Here is a 20071-nt window from a genome sequence, read left to right as displayed (position 1 = left end):
AAATCTCTTGACCGGGTAAGCTTTAACAGGCTTAGTGCTTTCTAAATCCTCTAACCAATTATCCATTAGCTTGTATTTCAAATCCTCTACTGAGGTTACTTCTAATAGGGTATTATAGTCAATCCCTTAACTGGGTGCTCCCTAATAGGATCTGTTCCTAATAGGACATTTTATAAATCTTTAACAGGCTTGGCTCCTAACGGGGCGGACTTCCAAAGAGTTCAGAATACTTGTGGGTATTCATGCCCATCGTGGTTTCTCCCATTTGGGTTTCTGTGTCAAAAATCATTATGTCAAGTGGTGAATGGTTTTTGTGGTTATGTTTGATACGGTTAGTTTTCTTAACTGTTAAATGTAATTAGTTATGTTAAGATGGCCGACAGTAATCTAAAACGTGCTTTTACAATTGTTAGTAAAGTATTTTGATGTTTTGGTTAAATGGTTTGGGAGTTTCAGAGATCTTATTATGTTATGCTAGTTAACCGGTGAACTGTCAGTGCTATTGCAATCTGTAGCTCAGTATTTGAACCAGTTAGTCCAGAGATTGTTTTTGAGTGTGGTGGAAGGTAAGTCAGTTTTCAAACTACTGATATACCCCCCCCCCCTTGGTAGTTGTTCGGATCCTTATTGATTCATCATATCATCAAGAAGTCAAGTCAGGAGAATTGTGTGATGAAGAATGAAATGCAAGCCCTAACTATGAGGATGTGCAAGGACATTGAAGACTGGAAGAAGAATGAAGAAAATCTTTCTATATCTCTGAAAGACTGATCTAAGGAATGCATTAGGTTGGCGCATGAGAATGATATGTTAAAAATTGAATTGGTGCAATCACAGAACAATGAGCAAGAGTTGGAAAGAATGATGATGATTCTAAAAGAAGATTTGGATGCTACAAATGAATACAAAGACAAGTTCAAGATTAGTTTTGCTAAACTTCATGAGCTACTGAAGGACCAAAGGCGCAAGGGAGACACTAGAGGACTTGGATTTGAATAAGGTCAGAGCTCCGTTACTGCAAATGAAGATCAGACATCGGGTATGCAGAATGATCGTTAGGTCAACCGCAATCAGAGGTCACCGGTAAGGCAACCCAATGCACATAAATTCAATGTTAGATATTTTGTTTGCAATAAATTTGGTCATATGGCATGACATTGTAGAAACAGAGCAAATCAGAATAACAATGCAATTTTTGGTCAATGTTCAAATTGTAAAAGGTGTGGTCACAAGGCATAAGATTGTAGAATGAATGTGTAATGTGATGTATGTGGAAAGTTTGGACATATGGCTAATCAATGCAGGTCAAGGAATGGTCTAGGTTATAGTAATGCAATTTAGAAAAATAATATCACTTTTTATGCATGCAACAAAGTAGGTGATATTGCTAAATTTTGCAGAAGCAAGAACCTACCGGCAGGAAGTGATAAATCTTATAAAAAAGGAAAGAAGAAGGTTGATGACATTCAGAAGGAGCAGTGGATTATGAAGTCTGAGGCTCAATCGATAGAATCAATGGCCCCAGATGTTCATTAGGCTAAAGGATTTACCTCTATTGCTCAACGGACAGAGCAGAATGTTCCTACACCGACATGAAACTCATCTGGTAACTAAGGCATTCGCCTTAGGGGGAGGCAAATTGATGACAGATCTTGTATTGCCCTTGGTAGTGGTTTGAAAGCCTGTTTCAGATCTTTGGAGAAGTTGGTTTGAAGGTTAAACGACGAAGATTTGATGGATCTTGGATCTTGTTTGGTTTACCGATGTCATTTTATGAGTTATGATTTGGTCATACATCTACAGTTAAGCATTTCAGAATCCTTGTTAGTGAATTGGAAGTTTGACCCTAGATGTGATCAAGGAATATTTCTTGGTTATTCAACTAAGAGAAAAGCATATAGATGTTATAACAAAATATTGCAAAGAATTGTGCAGAGCACTAACGTGAAAGTGGATGAGCAGTACAAAGACCAAGCTAAATCTTATGACAGAGAACCGCCAGTGGAAATGATCACTATTGATCCGGTAGTGCCTGTAATGAAACAAAATGTTGAGCCAGTTACCTCGACATCATCGGAAAACTCAACTGTAACTAAAGATCAGAGAAGAGAAGCAGAAAATCAGAAGACTCCTAGGTATTTAAGGTTAAATCATTTAGAAGATCAGATAATCAGACAAGTTAATGGTTGGCAGCTGATGAGGTATGTTTAATTTCTCAAGTTGGGCCGACATTAGTAATTGAAGCTTGTAAAGATGAATGTTGGATGAAAGCTATGGAAGATGAATTGGATTAGTTAGAAAAGGACAATACATGGACTTGGATGTTTTTGGGACTAGGCTAGATTGGTCTGCAAAGGATACTCTCAGAAGGAAGAAATTGATTATTTTGAATCCTTACTCTGGTAGCTAGGATTTTCAAATATTTTCAAGGTTTTTTTGGTATGGTTTTTGGTTTATGAGCACTTTACTTTATGTGCATATACAAATGCAGATTAGGCAGGTGATGTTGATAACCGGATAGGCTCATTTAGTGCAGCATTCTTCCTTGGGAAGAAGTTGGTTTCATGGATTGATAGAGAAGCAGTCATACATTTCTTTATCCACTGCTGAAGCTGAGTATGTTGCTACCAATGGATGAAGTAGATGTTAAAGGATATAAGAGTGTGTTGTAGTGTACCGGTATTTATTCACTTTGATAACTCTACAGCTATTGGCATATCCAAGAATCAAGTATTTCACTCCAAGACAAAGCACATTTCTATCAAGTATAATTTTCTGATGGAGAAGAAAATGTAGTCAGATTAGTTTGAGGAATCATTTGAGTATTTGAGACATAGATTGGGAGTTTCTGCTCCTTTGGTAGAGACTTGTGTGATGCAGATGTGCATTAGTCTAATATGCATTTACAGAGGCTCTATGTCTTTCCTTGGTATTTATGTCAAAATTCTCGCATTGATGTCAAATGGGGAGAGATATATATGTAAAAAACAGAGCTTAACATGATATTAGTCTAAAGGGAAGATTGTTGGGACAAGGAGGAGAAACATATTGGTTGCATCCCTTAAGGGGAGTTTGGTTCAGTTCTATGGATGGTTAGTTGGTACGGAGATATTTGGTTCAAAGCTTTGTTGCTATATCATTTTATGGGAGATTGTTGGCTGTCTTCCATGGGGGGAGCCTTGTTTGCAATCTCTTGGCACTTGTATGTTTGTCACATCTAGTGTTGCCATCAATGCCAAAGAGGGAGATTATTGGCAATTTGGAGGAATTGATTATGTGTTGCATTGATGTTTTGTTATTGATGGCAACATCAACTGTTTTGGTTGTTTAACAGTTTCCAGTTGGTTCTGGTAGAGTTGTTGGACAATGATGTTGATTCGGTATGCTCTGATATGCTTTGGTTGGTGGAATTGGTTTGGATTGGTTATTCATGTGTTCTGATATGTATCACATTCAATTGGTATTGATTTGATGATTGGATGCTATGTTATATTCTAGTAAGCTTGTTTTATTGGTCCGGTAAGGGTTTCACCGACAGAGTTTTATTGAAGATCTTTGATGTAATGCATAAGTGGTGTTGGTGCAGCTTCTAGAAGGGATTCAAGATGCTGATGGTGATTGTGTTCATGCCTTGAATGATTGGTGTCAATGCTTTGGCATGCATGGATCTAATTTAGGTTTGGTGCTATCTAGGTTATGGACCGGTTTGCATGTAACGTGTTCGTAGATTCTCCTATATGTTTTCGGGATGTTTTATTGATGGGATGATGTTTGTTTGGCCTTAGCCCCGATATGTGTTATGATTTTATTTCAGGATTATGTAATCGATCTATTGTATTATCATTTGGGTGGCCGACTTAATTGGTTAGGTCTCGGGTTGGTATAAATATATGTAAGATCTCATTGTAGATCATATATGGGAGTGGCAAGGAGTGAATAATGTAATAATAATTTGTGCAGAGGATTTGGTTGATCATAGGTGATCGATTTGGGTTTATGTAAGAGGTTTTAGACCTCCAGTATTGAGCTTAACCGAAACTTCTTCTCTCTGTATTGTAGTCCAAATATCTTGAGGTGGTTGACATCTCTATAGTCAGTGAGACTCCATTGTGATGAGGAGTGCGCTCTAGGCAGTGTGCCTTCCTGCATGTGCATGCCCCTTATTGTAATATTTATTCATCTGATCAGTGGATAGATATTGTGGGTCCCCAATCTCATCGTGGTTTTTCCTCCTTGAGGTTTTCCATGTATGAATATATGGTGTTATGGTGTTCATCTTTGTGGTTGCATCGTTTCTTATTGTTATATCCTTTTATGTTTACCGGTTGTTGAATTATTGTATTAATAAGGTTAAATTTCTCCATTCCTGTAGAACACTGATTCACCCCCCCCTCTCAATGTTCTTGGATTCCAACAAGTCTCGGATTGGTATTTTTAGTTATGTTATGTTTTCAGCATGTTCGATTGATTTATCTTGTTTGGGTCATGCTTTTTGGTTTGGATATGCATTGAAGGTTGAGTTAAAATATTGTTATGGGTTTCACCATTGTGTGTGGAGATTCGCATTTAGTAATTTTCATTGGAAGATGTTTGGGCCAACAATCTCCCCCTTTGGCATTGAGGGCAACACTAGATGTGAAAAACATCCAAGTGCCAAGAAATGCCAAACAAGTCTCGCCTATGGAAGACAACCAATAATCTCCCATAAAATGATATATCAATGAAGCTCCGAACCAAATTTGATCAAAAGACCAAGTACCACCAAAGTCCCCTGGATGAGTGCAAACAATCTGAAAAAGAAATAGTAGTTTTTTTCACATGTATTCCTCCCCCTTTGACAACAATGCCAAAGATATGACATAGCTATCAAATAAAATATGAAAACTCTAAATCTCAAGGCTAACTACTCCCCCTGAGTAGTAGCATTATTTCATCAATCCAGAGCAAAAGATAGCTCTGATAATGCATACCGGACTGATGCACATCTGCATCATTTAAGTCTCTATCGGAGGGGTAGAAACCCCTAATCTGTCTCTCAAATACTCAAATGATTCTCGGGACAAAGGTTTAGTGAAGATATCTGCTATTTGTTCTTAATGTTCACATAAACCAATTTGACTTCTTTTGCTTCCACCTTTTCCTTCAAAAAGTTAGACTTGATTGATATGTGCTTATTCTTGGAGTGAAATACCGGATTCTTGGATATGTCAATAGCTACAGAGTTATCACAATGAATAACAACCGAATCATTACAATTCACTTGTACATCCTTCAACATCTGCTTCATCCATAGAACTTGAGTACAATTGGTTTGCGGCTGTAACATATTTAGTTTCAGTAGTAAATAAACAAATGCATGACTGCTTCTTGGTAATCTATGAAACCAACTTCTTCCGAAGAAAGAATGCTCCACCGGATGTGGTCTTCCAGTCATCAACATCACCTACCCAATCTGCATTTGTATATGCACATAAAGTAAAGTCATCATCTTTAGTGTACCATAAACTTTATTTTGTTGTTCCTTGTAAATCCTGGAATATCCTTTTTATTGCACTCATAATTTTCTCTTGGATTACTTTGAAATCTTGATATAATATTAACTGCATTCATTATATCCGATCTAGTCTGAGTTAAATATAGCAAACCACCAATCATGGATTTATATCTTGTAGAATTTACTGGAGGGGATACATCTTGAATTGAAATTTTTTTACTTGTAACCATAGGAGTACTAACCGGTTTGGAATTTTCCATACAAAATTTATTCAATAATTCCCTTAAATACTTAGTTTGATAGATAAAGATGCCTTAGTCAATCTGAGTAATTTGCAAACCTAGAAAAAATCTTATTTCTTCACTCATACACATTTCAAATTCATTTTGCATATTATCAGAGAATTCTATGCATAATTTTTCTTCACCTCCAAAAATGATATCATCAACAAATACTTCAATAATTAGAATATCATCATTAGTGATCTTATAATATAGTTTACTGTCAGCATTACCTTTTATTAAATCAAGCTTCAAAAGATACTTATCCAACCTTGCATACCAAGCTTTAGGAGCCCGTTTTAATCCATATAGGGCTTTCCTTAATCTGTAAACCATATTTTTGTCATCAATCAGTAAAAATCTATCAGGTTGCTCAATAAAGACTTCCTCTTCAAGTTCTCCATTGAAAAATGCACACTTAACATTCATTTCATAGACCTTGTAGTTTTTATAGGCCGCATAAGCAAGAAATAGTCTAACAGCTTCAATTCTAGCTACTGGTGCAAAATTTTCACCATAATCAATTCCTTCCTTCTGAGAATATCCTTTGCAGACCACACTAGCCTTGTTTTTTACAACTTGTCCATCCTCATTCAGTTTATTTCTAAAAACCCATTTAGTTCCAATAACATTCTTATTTTTTAGGTCGAGGAACCAATGTCTAAGTATTGTTCTTTTCTATTTGATCTAATTCATCTTCCATAGCTTTCATCCAACTTTCATCTTTACAAGCTTCAATTACTGATGCCGGTTCAATATGAGAAATGAAACATACCTCTTGATTTGCCAATCTTCTCCTTGTCATAACTCCCTTGTTTTTGTCTCCAATGATTTGATTTTCAAAATGATTTAGCCTTACATACCTTGGAGCTTTCTGATTTTCATATTCTCTGTGTTGCTCTTTAGTTACAGTAGATTTTTCTGATGATGTCAGGGTAACTGGTTCAATATTCTATTTTGGTACAGGTATTGCCAGATTAGTAATGATCCTTTCCACTACTGGCTCACTATCATAAGATTTAGCTTGGTCTTTGTATTGCTCATCCACTTTCACATTAGTGCTCTCCACAATTCTCTACAATCTTTTGTTATAACATCTATATGCTTTGCTTTTAGTTGAATAACCAATAAATATTCCTTCATCATATCTAGTGTCAAACTTTCCAATGGAATCATCTCTTTTGATATAACACTTACTTCCAAAGATTCCGAAACACTTAAGAGTAGGGGAATGACGAAACCATAATTCATAAGGTCTCTTACCGATATCTCCTTTGATATGAACTCTGTTGAATGTATAAACTGTTGTACTTACTGCTTCTCTCCAGTAGATATGAGGCAAATTAGCTTCCATCATCATAGTTCAGGCTGCATCCAAAATGGTTTTGTTCCTTCTTTCCACAATGCCATTTTGTTGGGTTGTCCGGGGTGCAGATAACTATCTCCTAATGCCATTTTTCTCGCAATAGCTGTTGAATTCATCGGATGTGAATTCACCACCTTGATTTGATCTCAGACACTTGGTTTTTATTCCTATCTTTGTCTCAACCATAGCTTTAAAGATCTTGAATTTCTCAAAGGCTTCCGATTTCTCCCTTAGAAAAGCAACCCACATCATTCTAGAATAGTCATCAATGATTAACATGAAATATGTATCTCCTTGATAGATTCTTGTATTAGCAGGACCACATAGGTCAGTATGAATCAAATCAAGAATATCATTAGATTTACCAGTTATGCTCTTAAAAGAAGTTCTGATTTGCTTACCCATTTGACATTCCTTACATACCGGATTATGAGGCTTTACAATCTTAGGTAAATCTCTAACTACCTTAGTTGAACTGATCTTTACAATGCAATCAAAATTTACATAACAAAACCTCTTATGCAGTAGCCAACTTTCATCAATATGTACAATCAAACATGTCTTTTCATCGGAGTTCAAATGAATAATGTTACCTTTTGTCTGTGTACCGGTTGCAATCTTCAATCCTAATTTGCTAATGATTTTACACTTTCCATCCTTGAATTGTAATTGAAATCCTCTGTCTACCAACTGTCCTACACACAAAATATTATGCTTCATACCTTCAACATAATAGACATTATTAGTGTTATGCTTACCATCCAATGAAATGGTTCCTCTTCCTTTGATCATGCATGCCTTGTTATTACCAAATTTGACTTGAACACCATCAAATTCTTGCAGGGTTAGAAATTTTTTTCTGTCTCTTGTCATATGATGAGAACATCCACTATCTATTACCCATTCATCTTTTCCTTCAACTTTTGCTACCAGGGCCTTTTCCTCATTTTTGATAACTGGTTCTGGATCATCTTGCTTCATAGCATAAAATACCCAATCTTTTCCATTGCCAGATCCACTAGCTGAATCACCTGCTGGTTCTTCTTTTGTGTCATTAGTTACTCCTTCCTCATTAGCATAGTAGCATGATTTGTTTTTATTTCTCCTATACTTGTGCTTGATTTGATATTCAGGGTTAGGCTTAAAAAATCTTCTTGCTCTTTCTTCCAATTTTGAATTCCTTTCAGGACATCTAGATGCAAAATGACCAATCTTATTACATGCAAAACATTTGAAAGGAGATTTTCCTTCATACTTACTTCCTGTCGGACCTTTACGTATCCTTTTAGCAAATATGGTTTCAAGTTGCTCAAGCTCTTTATCTTCTTTCCTAATCTCTTCCAATTCCTTTGCATATAAAACTTTCCAATCTTGCTTGCCGGTGTATGATGTAGATGCCTTTAGTGCAGTATCAATCTTTGTAGCTCCTAGCGGACCAAATTCTTTAACCTCAAAAGTAGATATCTTCCCAACGAGAGTATCTCTATATAAAAAAGAATTAGGCATGGTTCTTAGCTCATTAATTGCAGTTACCTTCATCTTATATGCCGGTGGTAAATCCCTTAATACTTTTGAAACAATATCTTCCTTGCTCAGAGATCCACCACAGAACTGAATTCCTAATACAATTTCATTTACCCTTTCCATGAATGCAAAAGTTCTTTCATCTTCCTCCATCTTCAAGCTTTCGTATCTTACCTAGTAACATTCAAGTTTTGCAAGTTTAACAATGGGATCACCTTCATTCAGAGTCTCCAACTTGTCCCATATAGCTTTCATCGATGATTTATCTAATAGTCCCATGATTTGCTGATCTGATAAGGCACTTAAGAGGGCTTTTGTAGCTCTGCAATCATTCTCAATGTTCTTTTCCAAGTCTGCCGATATAGGAATGCCAGATGTCGGATCATGAGGAGTGTAACCATTTTGAGTTATTTCCTAAATTTCCTTTCGAATCCATCTTAAATGTTTTCATCCGAATCTTCCATACTCCATAGTTTGTTCCATCAAGCCTAGGGCTGTCCTTCTGGTAAACAGTAGTTGAACTATTAGTTTCCATAGGATCTTCCTCAAGCGGTTAAGCTTCTGCAATAAGAGGACCAGGCTCTAATACCAATTGTTAGGATAATTGGTGAACAATTGAGAGGGGGGGGGGGGGGGGGGGTGAATCAGTTGTTAACAGATTATGCAAATTAAAGCACTTAAAACCTTTTACCGGAATAAGTGATAAAGCATTAAAGCATAATTGAAAACTAGAAAATCAATACCATGCAACCATAACACATAACACCATGATTTTTACATGGAAACCCCGATAAAGGGAAAAACCGCGGTGGGAAACCCTAACCACAGTTAGATTATATTTCTACAGAAAGTATATGATTACAATAGGGGCTTGCACATGAAGGAAGGCACATTGCCTACTGCACACTGCTCATCACAATGGAGTCTCATTGACTATAGAAGAGGCCAATCACCTCAAATTATTTGGACAACAATCCAGAAAGAAGAGCTGCCTGTGATAGCATGAAACATTTCAGATTATAGTTCCGGTTAAGTTTAATACTAGAGGTCTAAAACCTCTTACATAAACCCAACTCGATCACCTATGATCGACCAAATCCTCTGCACAAATGATTGTTACATTATTCATTCCTTGCCGATGATCTACAATGAGATCTTACATATATTTATACCAACCGGGACCTAACCAATTAGGTCGGGCACCCAAATGATAATTCAATAGATCCATTAGATAATCCTGAAATAAAATCATAAAACATGTTTGCCTAAGGCCAAACAAACATCATCCAATCAATAAAATATCTCGGAAGGGCATTCGAGGTCCACCAACATGTTTCATGAAAACCGGTCCATAACCTAGATAGCACCAGACTTAAATTAGATCCACACACGCCAAAGAAATGACACCAATCGGTCGAAGGATGGACTCAATCACCATCAACATCCTGAATCCCTTCTAGAAGCTGCACCAACATGAGTTATGCATTACATCAAAGATCTTCAATAAAGCTCTGCCGATGAAACCCTTACCGGACCTATAAAGCAGCCTTACTAGAACATAAGATGGCATCCAATCATTAAGTCAAATCAACTGACTGAAACATACTTCAAAAGCATAAGAACCATCCATGCAAACTTATTCCATCATCCAGATCATATCAGTGACAATCAACTGATAATCTTCCCAATCCAATCCTTCTACCAGAAGTCGGTAAACAATCATAACAGCTAGTGTTGACATCAATGACAAAACATCAATACAACATATAATCAATTCCATCATATTGCCAACATAGGGAGGCAATAACATTGCTAGGAAAGATAGAAAGGCAAGCTGATAATCATGATTGCCATTTATAAGAGGAAATTATTGCAGCTAGAAATCCAAACATTTAATTTAGTAGATTGCCCATTAAAGGATGGTGCTTTTAGGAGATAGACCTACTCTAGTAATGCAACCAAATATGGGATTTATAGAAAACCCACAGGAAGACATTCTTTCTGGGTTGACAAACTTAGCTTGGCGATACAAATGGAGCTATGCTAAATTTATGAGGATTACTTTGGTGCTCGAAGAAGAAGAGGAAAAAGCCGAAAGACATGATGCTTTCCTTTATAGAGAGTTCGATGTGTGGAGGAACCTGTCCCTCCTGCCGTTTAATTGTTGGTTAGCCTAGTTAAATTAGTTTTCTAAATTTTGGCTTTGAACCATGAACTTATGTAAACCACGCGTGCTTTAAAGTAACTTTCAATTTTCTTTTGCTAAAAATGTTTCTTTTCAAGAAACAGTTATCTTTGGGAAGTTACTTTCTTTTTGGATATATATTGCTTAAGAGGGGAAAAATTGAGGGAGGATTGATCCCCCTTGTACTTTGATAAATGAGTGAGAGACTATCATCGAAAGTTTTGGTGGTGATTTTCATTTAGTTAAGGAAAATGGTAGTATACTTTCTTTTTGGAGACATAATTTTATATGCAGAAAATGGAGACTTTGTGCTTCTGAATGTGATTTTGGTAATTGAAAGAGTATTAGAAGGTTTGTATTCATGCGTATTTGTTTAGATTGGCATTTACTTTGGAACTTGCTATTTGTTTTTGTGGATTCATCTACCTATTATATTATGAATGTATGTGTTTTTTAGAACTTTGAGTCTTAGCACACTTACATTATCTGGGAAGAATGACTGTTAAGCGAATAAACAAACTTTGAGTCATCTGTTATGTGTTATTATCAATCCTGTTAATCTCTTTTGTATTGCTTTCATGTTGTTTTTCCTTTCCTACTTTTTGGTTAAGAGCATACCCACCTTTGAAAAACCAATCATATCATTAAAAAAAGTTGTACCTCTAAAATTCAGAAGAAAATTGCTAATTTAATTCACAATTTCTATAACTGTTTTTTTTTTTTTTGCCGTATTTGTCTCTAGCAAGTGGGCAAGAGTCTTTGAATTATCTTTTTAAAAGAGAAAAATCCATATACAAACGAGCCAATCAAAGTCCATGCAGTTCAACCAAACTACACCGTGAATTATAGAAAGCTCCGTGCGATCAAATAAAAACTGTCATCATGTAAACTTATGGTGCGAGATTGCCTCACAATACCAAGCAAAAAAAAGGAATGCCCACTGACCCAAATAAAAACGGTAACCAATGTCGTTAGCCACGAGACAAAGGAGGCTGATGAAGGGCCTGCACAGCCTGGGAATGGTGGCAAGAAGTTGAGGCCATAGCTTGCTTGGCCAAAGACGTTAACCCTTAACACCGATCTACAAAAACTGATGCCAAAAGATCAGCCCACAAGTTCAAAAAATTAAATCGCCCTCCAAAACAAATACGGACAAACTCTCTGAGCAATCTGAGCTTTGTGCACCAAATGAAATGGTGCTAACAAAGTAGAAAATACATGGGTCAACCTACAGATGCAATTTAGCCTACGAAATAAAACACATGAATCTCAAACTAAAAAAAGGCAAAAACTCTCAGAATGGAAGGAAGTTGCATAGAGTTGTTTTGATACCATGTTACAATCTCAAGAGACAATCTATAAAATCACCTGTACACATGACAAAAGCAACACAATGAAATACTATTTCAACAAAAGAGAAAATGTATTGAGGTCATTACTAATGTACATAGCCCTTGCTTATAAAACAAGAGCGATAGATCAAAGAAGATGTGATAAGGACAGATTGCTCAATCACAAAAGAGAGTAGGTATAGCCATTTCCAACTACCCAATAAGAAATACCAATACACTTAAGAAATGATAAATGTGGTTAGTTACCTAAGTTGTGCTTACTATTTACTTAAACAAACTAAAGATAATAAGATTTCCCCTTGGAAGGAGGGTGGTTCACTTTAGAAGTTTTATTCCCCTCTAAGGTAACCTTATCATTCTAGGTCACCCTCCTTATATATGAAGATATCAAATGCTAGTTGTAGAACAAAGAAATGATGGAAAAAATATGGGAGAATGCTCTAAGTATGCTAAGATAATTTCTACCAAGATAGGAAAATCTACGAGGATAAACAAGAATACCATGTGGGTTTTGAGGATGACTACCAAATCATCATTAGAGATATATGTTTTTGATTAAGGAAAAACAAGTTTTAAGGGACCCAAAACCCACTTACATATCGTAAAGAAAAGCATTATAGAAGCAAGAAAGGACAGAACAAAGAAAGAAAGGCAGCCAAAAATCAACACAAAAGACAACAGCCAGATAAAAGTACAGCAAAAGACCAGCGAGAAACTGGCACACCTAAAATAAAACTAGAACATATAGGGGAAAATCTTTATGGTCTCTCAGTATCCTTGACAAGCATCATCATTGCATTTGCTGCCTCTTTAAGGTCTTTGCTATCCCGCACCTATTGATTACCTCAAGTCTTCAACTCCAACTCTTTAGCATTTTGCCTAGTTCTGCATCTGGAAGAATGTCGGACAAAACTAGAACCTGACTCATCATCAAGTATCACAGTATCTTTGTTTTGCTTATCCTTCTCCTGGCAGGCAACCAGCGCATTCATATTTTGGGAAGTCACCTTCATCACAGCCAAGCTATGCTCCATGATTTTCCTCAGAGCACTCTCGATTTTTTGAACCCTGTTGTTTATTAGTTCATAATCAGACTGACCCTTTTTTTTGAGAGTCCTTACCACATCCTCCAAGTGCTTCACATCTCCCTTTATGATCTCACCCTCCGACTAGTCCGAATTATCTTTTTCATGCTCTGCTTCACTATTATCCTCAGAATTTTCCTCTTTTCCTTTATCAGTAATATCCTTAACCACGTTATCAATTTTGAGCTCCAGCTCTCTCTGCATTAGAGATATATGTTAGACCATGCAATTTTAGGAATTTAAAAATCATTGAGGAACTACAATAACCAATCTTTTTCAGTAATAAATTTGGTTGCAATCTTGAAGATACTCATAATTATCTTGAGATACAAGAGATGGTGCTTGTAAACTTATGCATCATTAAAATCCTATATATAATATGGTAAACTATTTAATTTATATAAAGTAATGTAAATCTGAAATATCTGAGAAATTATTTTGTTAAATTGATTTCACTATGTAAAATATTTGATTATAGGTTTTTGTGAAAGGTATCAACATATTTCAAATAGAGTTACTTATATTATTTTATTACGAAAAATTAATATAGTTTAATTTTAAAGGGCACTAAAGGCTATATAGTGTGGAAATTTCTCATGATTAGATATTTAAAAATAGTTGCTAACAAATTAAAACTTTATGTGCTAATAGAAGTTACATTTGGAATTGGAGAACTTGCTAAAAAGGACAACACATTTAGAGAAAACATACAAGTAAGAACTTTGAATAATTTTATTTTTAAAATTTAAAATTTATGATAAATATTTCAAAATTTTAGAAAATATTATTATGTAGTTCCTAAATAAGAAATATTATTCTCACGATGCAGACATATGATTGGTGAAGATTTGGGATTACTAACTTTTAAGGACTTGCAACGTCTTGAGAAGAAAATAAGTTTGGGCACTAGAAAGATACATTCAAGAAAGGTAATGATATCAACATTTAAATTTTTATTAATATTTCATAGGGTTTTTAAAATATGAGTTTAGTTTTGCATTTATTAATGACATAACCTTTTATTAGTATTCTATAAAGATCTTTGAATATTTTTCTCCATAGGGAAATGTATAAAAAATATGTAACAAACTGATAATATGATTGTTTGTTAAGTCCATTGAAGATTACATTATCTAATTGAGAGCATGCTATGTGAACATTGCAGAAGAAAATGTCCCTAGAGCATGCTCGGTCTATTAAAATGAAGGTAGATTATATTTTTCTTTTCAATAAAGAATTATGCTTCAATATTTTAGTTTAATATGAATTTATCATTTTTTATTAAATAAGTAAACAAAAACCTTGTAGATTGTCTAAAAAGTGTTACACTTTTTTGTATTTTATAGTAAAATTAGATGTGATCACACTTACAATTTTTTTTGGCCTCCTATGATCTTATATTATATCACACTAGTTCTTTCCTTGTTAGTTGCTTTACCTTACACGTTTTTCCTTTATTTTGATTACTAAATTTAAATATTTAATAGTGTTAAGCATACAAATATACTAAGAGGTTGGGTGGATCAATATATGACAATCTTAAATTACTTTAATATTAATTATCATTAATAATTTTCTTGGAAATATTGTCATTGATGTTAAAGGGCACTGAGTTGATATGATAAGAAGTTCATTATTGATATCAAACGAATATAGACAAGATTGTTAGAAAATGCTGAAAGTGTATTGACAATTGACATTTGTCCAAAAGTGTATAAATAATTGAAATGATATATTTCAAATAACTTGGATCAGTTTTATATGACAATTCAAAGAAGATTCATAAGATGAAAATAATACATCAGTTTATGGGGACAGTTTTTTAAGCAGACTCTTAACAACTATGACCGAGTTCATAGCAATACGAGCAAGATAATTATCAGAGATAATTGTAAGTATTATTATCACCTCATAAGGAACAGCGATGATATACATAGCAATTAGTATAAATGCAATTAAAGAGAACAAGATAAATAGAGTAATATGCAGATCAACAATTCCAATGAAGATAATGGCGATGAGTGATATATAATGTCATATGGCAGATGTATCAAAGAAAAGACACAAAAGAACAAGTGATTATAGTTTATTCTTGATTTCCTATGTGAAAAGGTAAGTCAGCAAACTGACTAAACACAAAGTTATATAAGGTCGCAAACATGTTAATATGTTGATGAGGTACAGATTCAGAAATGTGATTGATGTATTTATTAGGATATAAAGCGAATTAGAAGAGTAGAAAACTGAAAAATGAATTCACATACAGAGATAAAAGAGACATGCAATTTATTGTGATTCGATAGATTGCCTACGTCCACATTTAAAGCAGGGGAGCCAATTTATTGATGATCAATTCTGGTTTGTACATACACAACTGCAAACAGCTTCAGAATACCCAACAAAATAAAATTCAAACAGCTCTTAAAGTGCTTTATAAAAAGAAGACGAAGAGCCAAAGGTTTTTGGCGGTAAAGTGGAAGGAGTCCGTTGCACAAGTCATTTCCAACAATCTCCCACTTGAAGGCCAACGAACTACTGCAACAGGTAACTTCCCCCACTCAGTCCTACAATCAGATATTGGAAAGGCCGAGAGAAGCTCAACAGAAATCGAACTTCTCTCACTTAACAACTTTAGTGAGCACATCAACCGGGTTCTTTTCAGTGTGAATTTTATCTACATGAAACTTGCCTTCTTCGACCATGTGACGAACATAATGACTACGAACATCAACATGTTTTGACCGAGGCTGAGATGTTTGATGCTTAGTCATAAAGATGGCATTGCTATTATCACAAAACAAGGCAAAATCTGATTGCTTCAAACCCAACTCGTTGAACAAGAGTTGCAACCATACCATCTCCTTGGCTCCCTCCAAAAGAGCTATGTATTCAGCCTCTACAGTCGATTGAGCAACTATATGTTGTAATTTAAAAGCCCAACTAATCGCTGCCCCAACAAATGTGAAAGCATAACCTGAAGTAGACTTCCTTTTGTCTAAATCTCCAGCAAAATTAGAATCAGTAAACCCTTGCAAGTGTGCCTCGCCCTTCCCAAACCGTAAGCAAAGGTCTGAAGTACCCTTGAGATACCGCAAAATATACTTGACCACCTCCCAATGTGGTTTGCCTGGATTAGCCATAAACATTCTCACCACTCCCACAACATGACCAATATCTGGACGAGTAGACACCATAGCATACATAATGCTTCCAACTGCAGATTTGTATGGAATTTTGTCCATAAACTCCTTATCTTCTTGTGTTTTTGGACACAATTGAGAAGACAACTGAAAATGAGAGGCTAAGGGGGTGCATACAAACTTAGCATCCACCATACCAAATATGTCCAATAATTTTTTAATGTAGTCTTGTTGAGATAGTTTGAGTTCTCTCTTTTTCCTATCTCGAAAATGGTCATCCCAAGAATTTTCTTCACTGCCCCTAAATCTTTCATGGCAAAAACATTAGATAAGTGAGTTTTAAGCTCATGAACAATTTTCATGCTTGTGCCGCCCACTAGCATATCATCCACATAAAGGAGAAGTATAACGAATTCGCCATTGGGAAAATTTTTAATATAGATACAAGGATCAGACTTACAGTGAGCAAACTTGTGATCAATCATAAACTTATCAAATTTGAGATACCACTGTCTTGGGGCTTGCTTAAGCCCATACAAACTCTGTTTCAATCTGCAATAGAGATGTTCCTGACTCTTTTTAATAAATCCTTTAGGCTGATGCATAAACAATTCCTCATTAAGGTTGCCATGGAGAAATGTCGTCTTCACATCCAACTGTTCAAGCTCAAGATCTCAGGCTGCAACCAATCCCAATACTGCTCGGGTGGTAGTCATTTTGACTTGTGGCGAGAAAATTTCTTTGAAATCAAGGTCTTGCTGCTGAGCGTAACCTTTAACAACTAGTCTTGCTCAAAATCTTTTTCAACCACCAACTTAATCTTTCAAATTATATAGCGACTTATTACGTAATGCCTTTTTGTTAGGCGGAAGTGGCACCAAATCCCATGTTTGATTTTGCAATAATGCATCTATTTCTTTGCACATTGCAGCGTCCCATTTATCACAATCTGCAATTTTTACAAGCTTCTTTGTATGTTGCAGGCTCTGTTTGATCAAAGATTAACAAAGTGGGTTCAGCTTCTTCACATAATAATAATTCATAGTCAGAGAACTTAACTGGAGGTCTCCTCTGCCTGGTAGATTTTCTCAATTGACTCTCTGTTGGAGTAGTGGGATCTATCAATTCATTCGGTCTCTGTTTATGCAAATCAATGTTTCTTGTATTTAATGGTTGATGCCCATGGTGAGCTCTAATTTCTGTAGGGTGATCATCCTCAAAATCTTGCATAAAGCTGGGAGGGTGAAGTCCACAAGAGACATGTGGATTATTGTCAACACTGCGAGGAAACAAGCCGCGGGAGTATGCAGTCGTAGAAGCATTCTCCACGGTCTGCACGGGAAGATGCACCTACAGTGAGTCTGCAGAGGAAGACATTGGGGGCAACCACGTGGTTTGCCTAGCGAGCGGTGGTGAGAGCCCTGCCTCATGTGACCGCCTATCTTTTTGTCGAGGTAGCTGTGATAGACCACTGTGCCGGTTAGACTATGAGCCAGTTTGCTTGGAGAGGGCAGCACCATGTAGATGTTCATCCACCCGTGTAGGCAGTGGTATAGCTAGTGTGAGGACATCTTCTGCAACCTGAGTGCTAACCCATGGTAATTCTGAGGGAAGACGTGCTGTATTTTACAGACCCCCAGGTTCACATTGTATAATTTCATTTCGACCACAGTGTGTTGTTGCAGAATTAAACGAAGAGCAGCCATTGTAAACACTCTCTTCTTCGTCATTTTCAGTCTAGTCAGAGGACTGAGAATTGAATTCAATCGTGCTAGAGGACATAGGGACTCCCTCTTGATGAGAGATATGAGGTAGAGCACCGGTAGATGTAGAATAATTTTGAAACAGAGATAGAGGAACATACTCTTGATCTGATTTATTTGAACCACGCAGTGCAGGGAAAGAAGTCTCATGAAAAATTACATCCCTGTTGCGAATAATTTTTTTGCGAACTAGATCCCATAACCTGAAACCAAATTGGTCTTTGCCATACCCAAGGAAAATACGCTTGTGTGAGTTGGGATCTAGTTTTGTTCTTTTCTCCTTGGGTATATGCGAGAAAGCTTCACATCCAAACACGTGAAGATGTGAGTATGAAATGCTCTTCCCTTGCCATTCCTCTTTCAGAATGCCAAAGTCTAATTTATAGAGTTACCCAGGGACGCGTCCCCGACCTGAAAACCCTCGTCCTCATCCCGGGGACATTTCGGGGACATGGGGACGGCCAGGGGACGTTTCTCCCCGTCCCCAACTTGCCCTGTATTTTGAGGGGACGTCCCCGAAACGGGGGGATGCCTGCCCTAGCTCTAGGGGACGTCCGTACATCTCGGGCACGGCTGGGGAGGGTTGGGACGTCCCCAATCCGTCCCTGGGACGGCCAGATGTCTTCCATATCTGAGGCCCTTAAAAATATTAAAAAAATTTAAAAATTTGTATTTTCAATTTTTTATTTAAATTTTCTAATATCGACCCCTTATTAATTCAAATTCTTATTAAAAATAAAAAAAATTAAAAGATAACATTAATTAAGTTTTAAATTTATTAATTTAATTCATAATTTTGACAATGAAACTATATGGCAGCAGTGTAGCCTTTGGGCATTTTGACATAGAGATTAGAAAATCACCAAACTTGGCGAGTAAATAGAAAAATAACAGCAAACACAATGCCTCTTAACCCCACCTTGGGGGTGCTGCCCCCAAGCCCTCGTTGAAAAATATGGGGGGAAACTGCATCGATAGAAGTAGGGAGAATTTAACCTCCGAGTCTATTGATATGCATATTGACAATGTGAATGAATTGAAATTCTGATTTATGAATGCATAATTGCATATTGTCTATTGAGTATTAACCATGTTGTATGTTCAAAATTTACATTCTAAAATGTTTTCAACTTTTCATAGTATCATACACATGCTATATGCATGTTTTATTGTTTTCATATAAATATAATGTATGTATGCATGCTTTATCCATGTTTTCATATGAACATTTAGAATTTTGAAATTTTCCTATATATTTTAAATTTTTCCTATATTTTAGATAGTCGTCCCCTTTGTCTTTCCCCTCCGTCCCCAAATTTGGCAAAAAAATTTGCCATCTCGGAAACGCGTCCCGGCATCCCCTGCCATCCCTGTCACGGAAACTTGGGGTAACTTTGCTAATTTAGATGAGGGACTTCGGTTGATCAAATATACTGCTGTGTTAGAAGCCTCTGCCCAAAATTCCTTGCCTAGATCTGTATTTGATAACATTAATTGTGCCTTTTCAAGGATTGTCTTGTTCATCCTCTCGGTTGCACCGTTTTCTTGAGGAGTGAAAGGAACAACCTTAATTCTTCTAATCCCATTATCAATACAAAAACCATCAAATTTGTGTGAACAAAACTCTCCACCATTATCTGTTTGTAGACACTTAATCTTACGCCCAATCTGATTTTCACTAAAACCTTGAAAATTTTAATATTTTGAAAAAACTTCAGATTTCTTAGAGAGCATGTATATCCATACTTTCCTTGTACAATCATCAAAAAAGGTGACAAAATAGTTAGCTCTTCCAATGGAGGTTACTTCGGTAGGCCCAAAAACATCTGAATATATAAGCTCTAGCGGTGTTGTCTTCATATCACTCCCCACTTTCAAAAA

At 36.1% G+C, this 20071-nt stretch overlaps 1 protein-coding gene across 5 annotated transcripts in view; it reads left to right on the top strand.

Moving 5' to 3' along the window:
* The window catches only part of LOC131032863 (truncated transcription factor CAULIFLOWER D), a 164260-nt gene that overhangs the window by 87731 nt on the left and 56458 nt on the right, over nt 1–20071 (top strand). For 2 of the 5 annotated variants that reach the window (XM_057963957.2, XM_057963950.2), the window contains exons 3-5: nt 13939–14000; nt 14117–14216; nt 14453–14494. In XM_057963957.2, coding sequence (XP_057819940.1) covers nt 13939–14000; nt 14117–14216; nt 14453–14494 — 204 coding nt within the window. The remainder of the gene's footprint in view (nt 1–13938; nt 14001–14116; nt 14217–14452; nt 14495–20071) is intronic. The other 3 variants (XM_057963965.2, XM_057963980.2, XM_057963972.2) reach the window with 2 other exon arrangements.

Source organism: Cryptomeria japonica, chromosome 3 (genome assembly GCF_030272615.1).
Source record: "Cryptomeria japonica chromosome 3, Sugi_1.0, whole genome shotgun sequence".
In the NCBI taxonomy this organism is placed as follows: Eukaryota; Viridiplantae; Streptophyta; class Pinopsida; order Cupressales; family Cupressaceae; genus Cryptomeria; species Cryptomeria japonica.
This window is presented reverse-complemented; position numbering and strand designations above follow the sequence as displayed.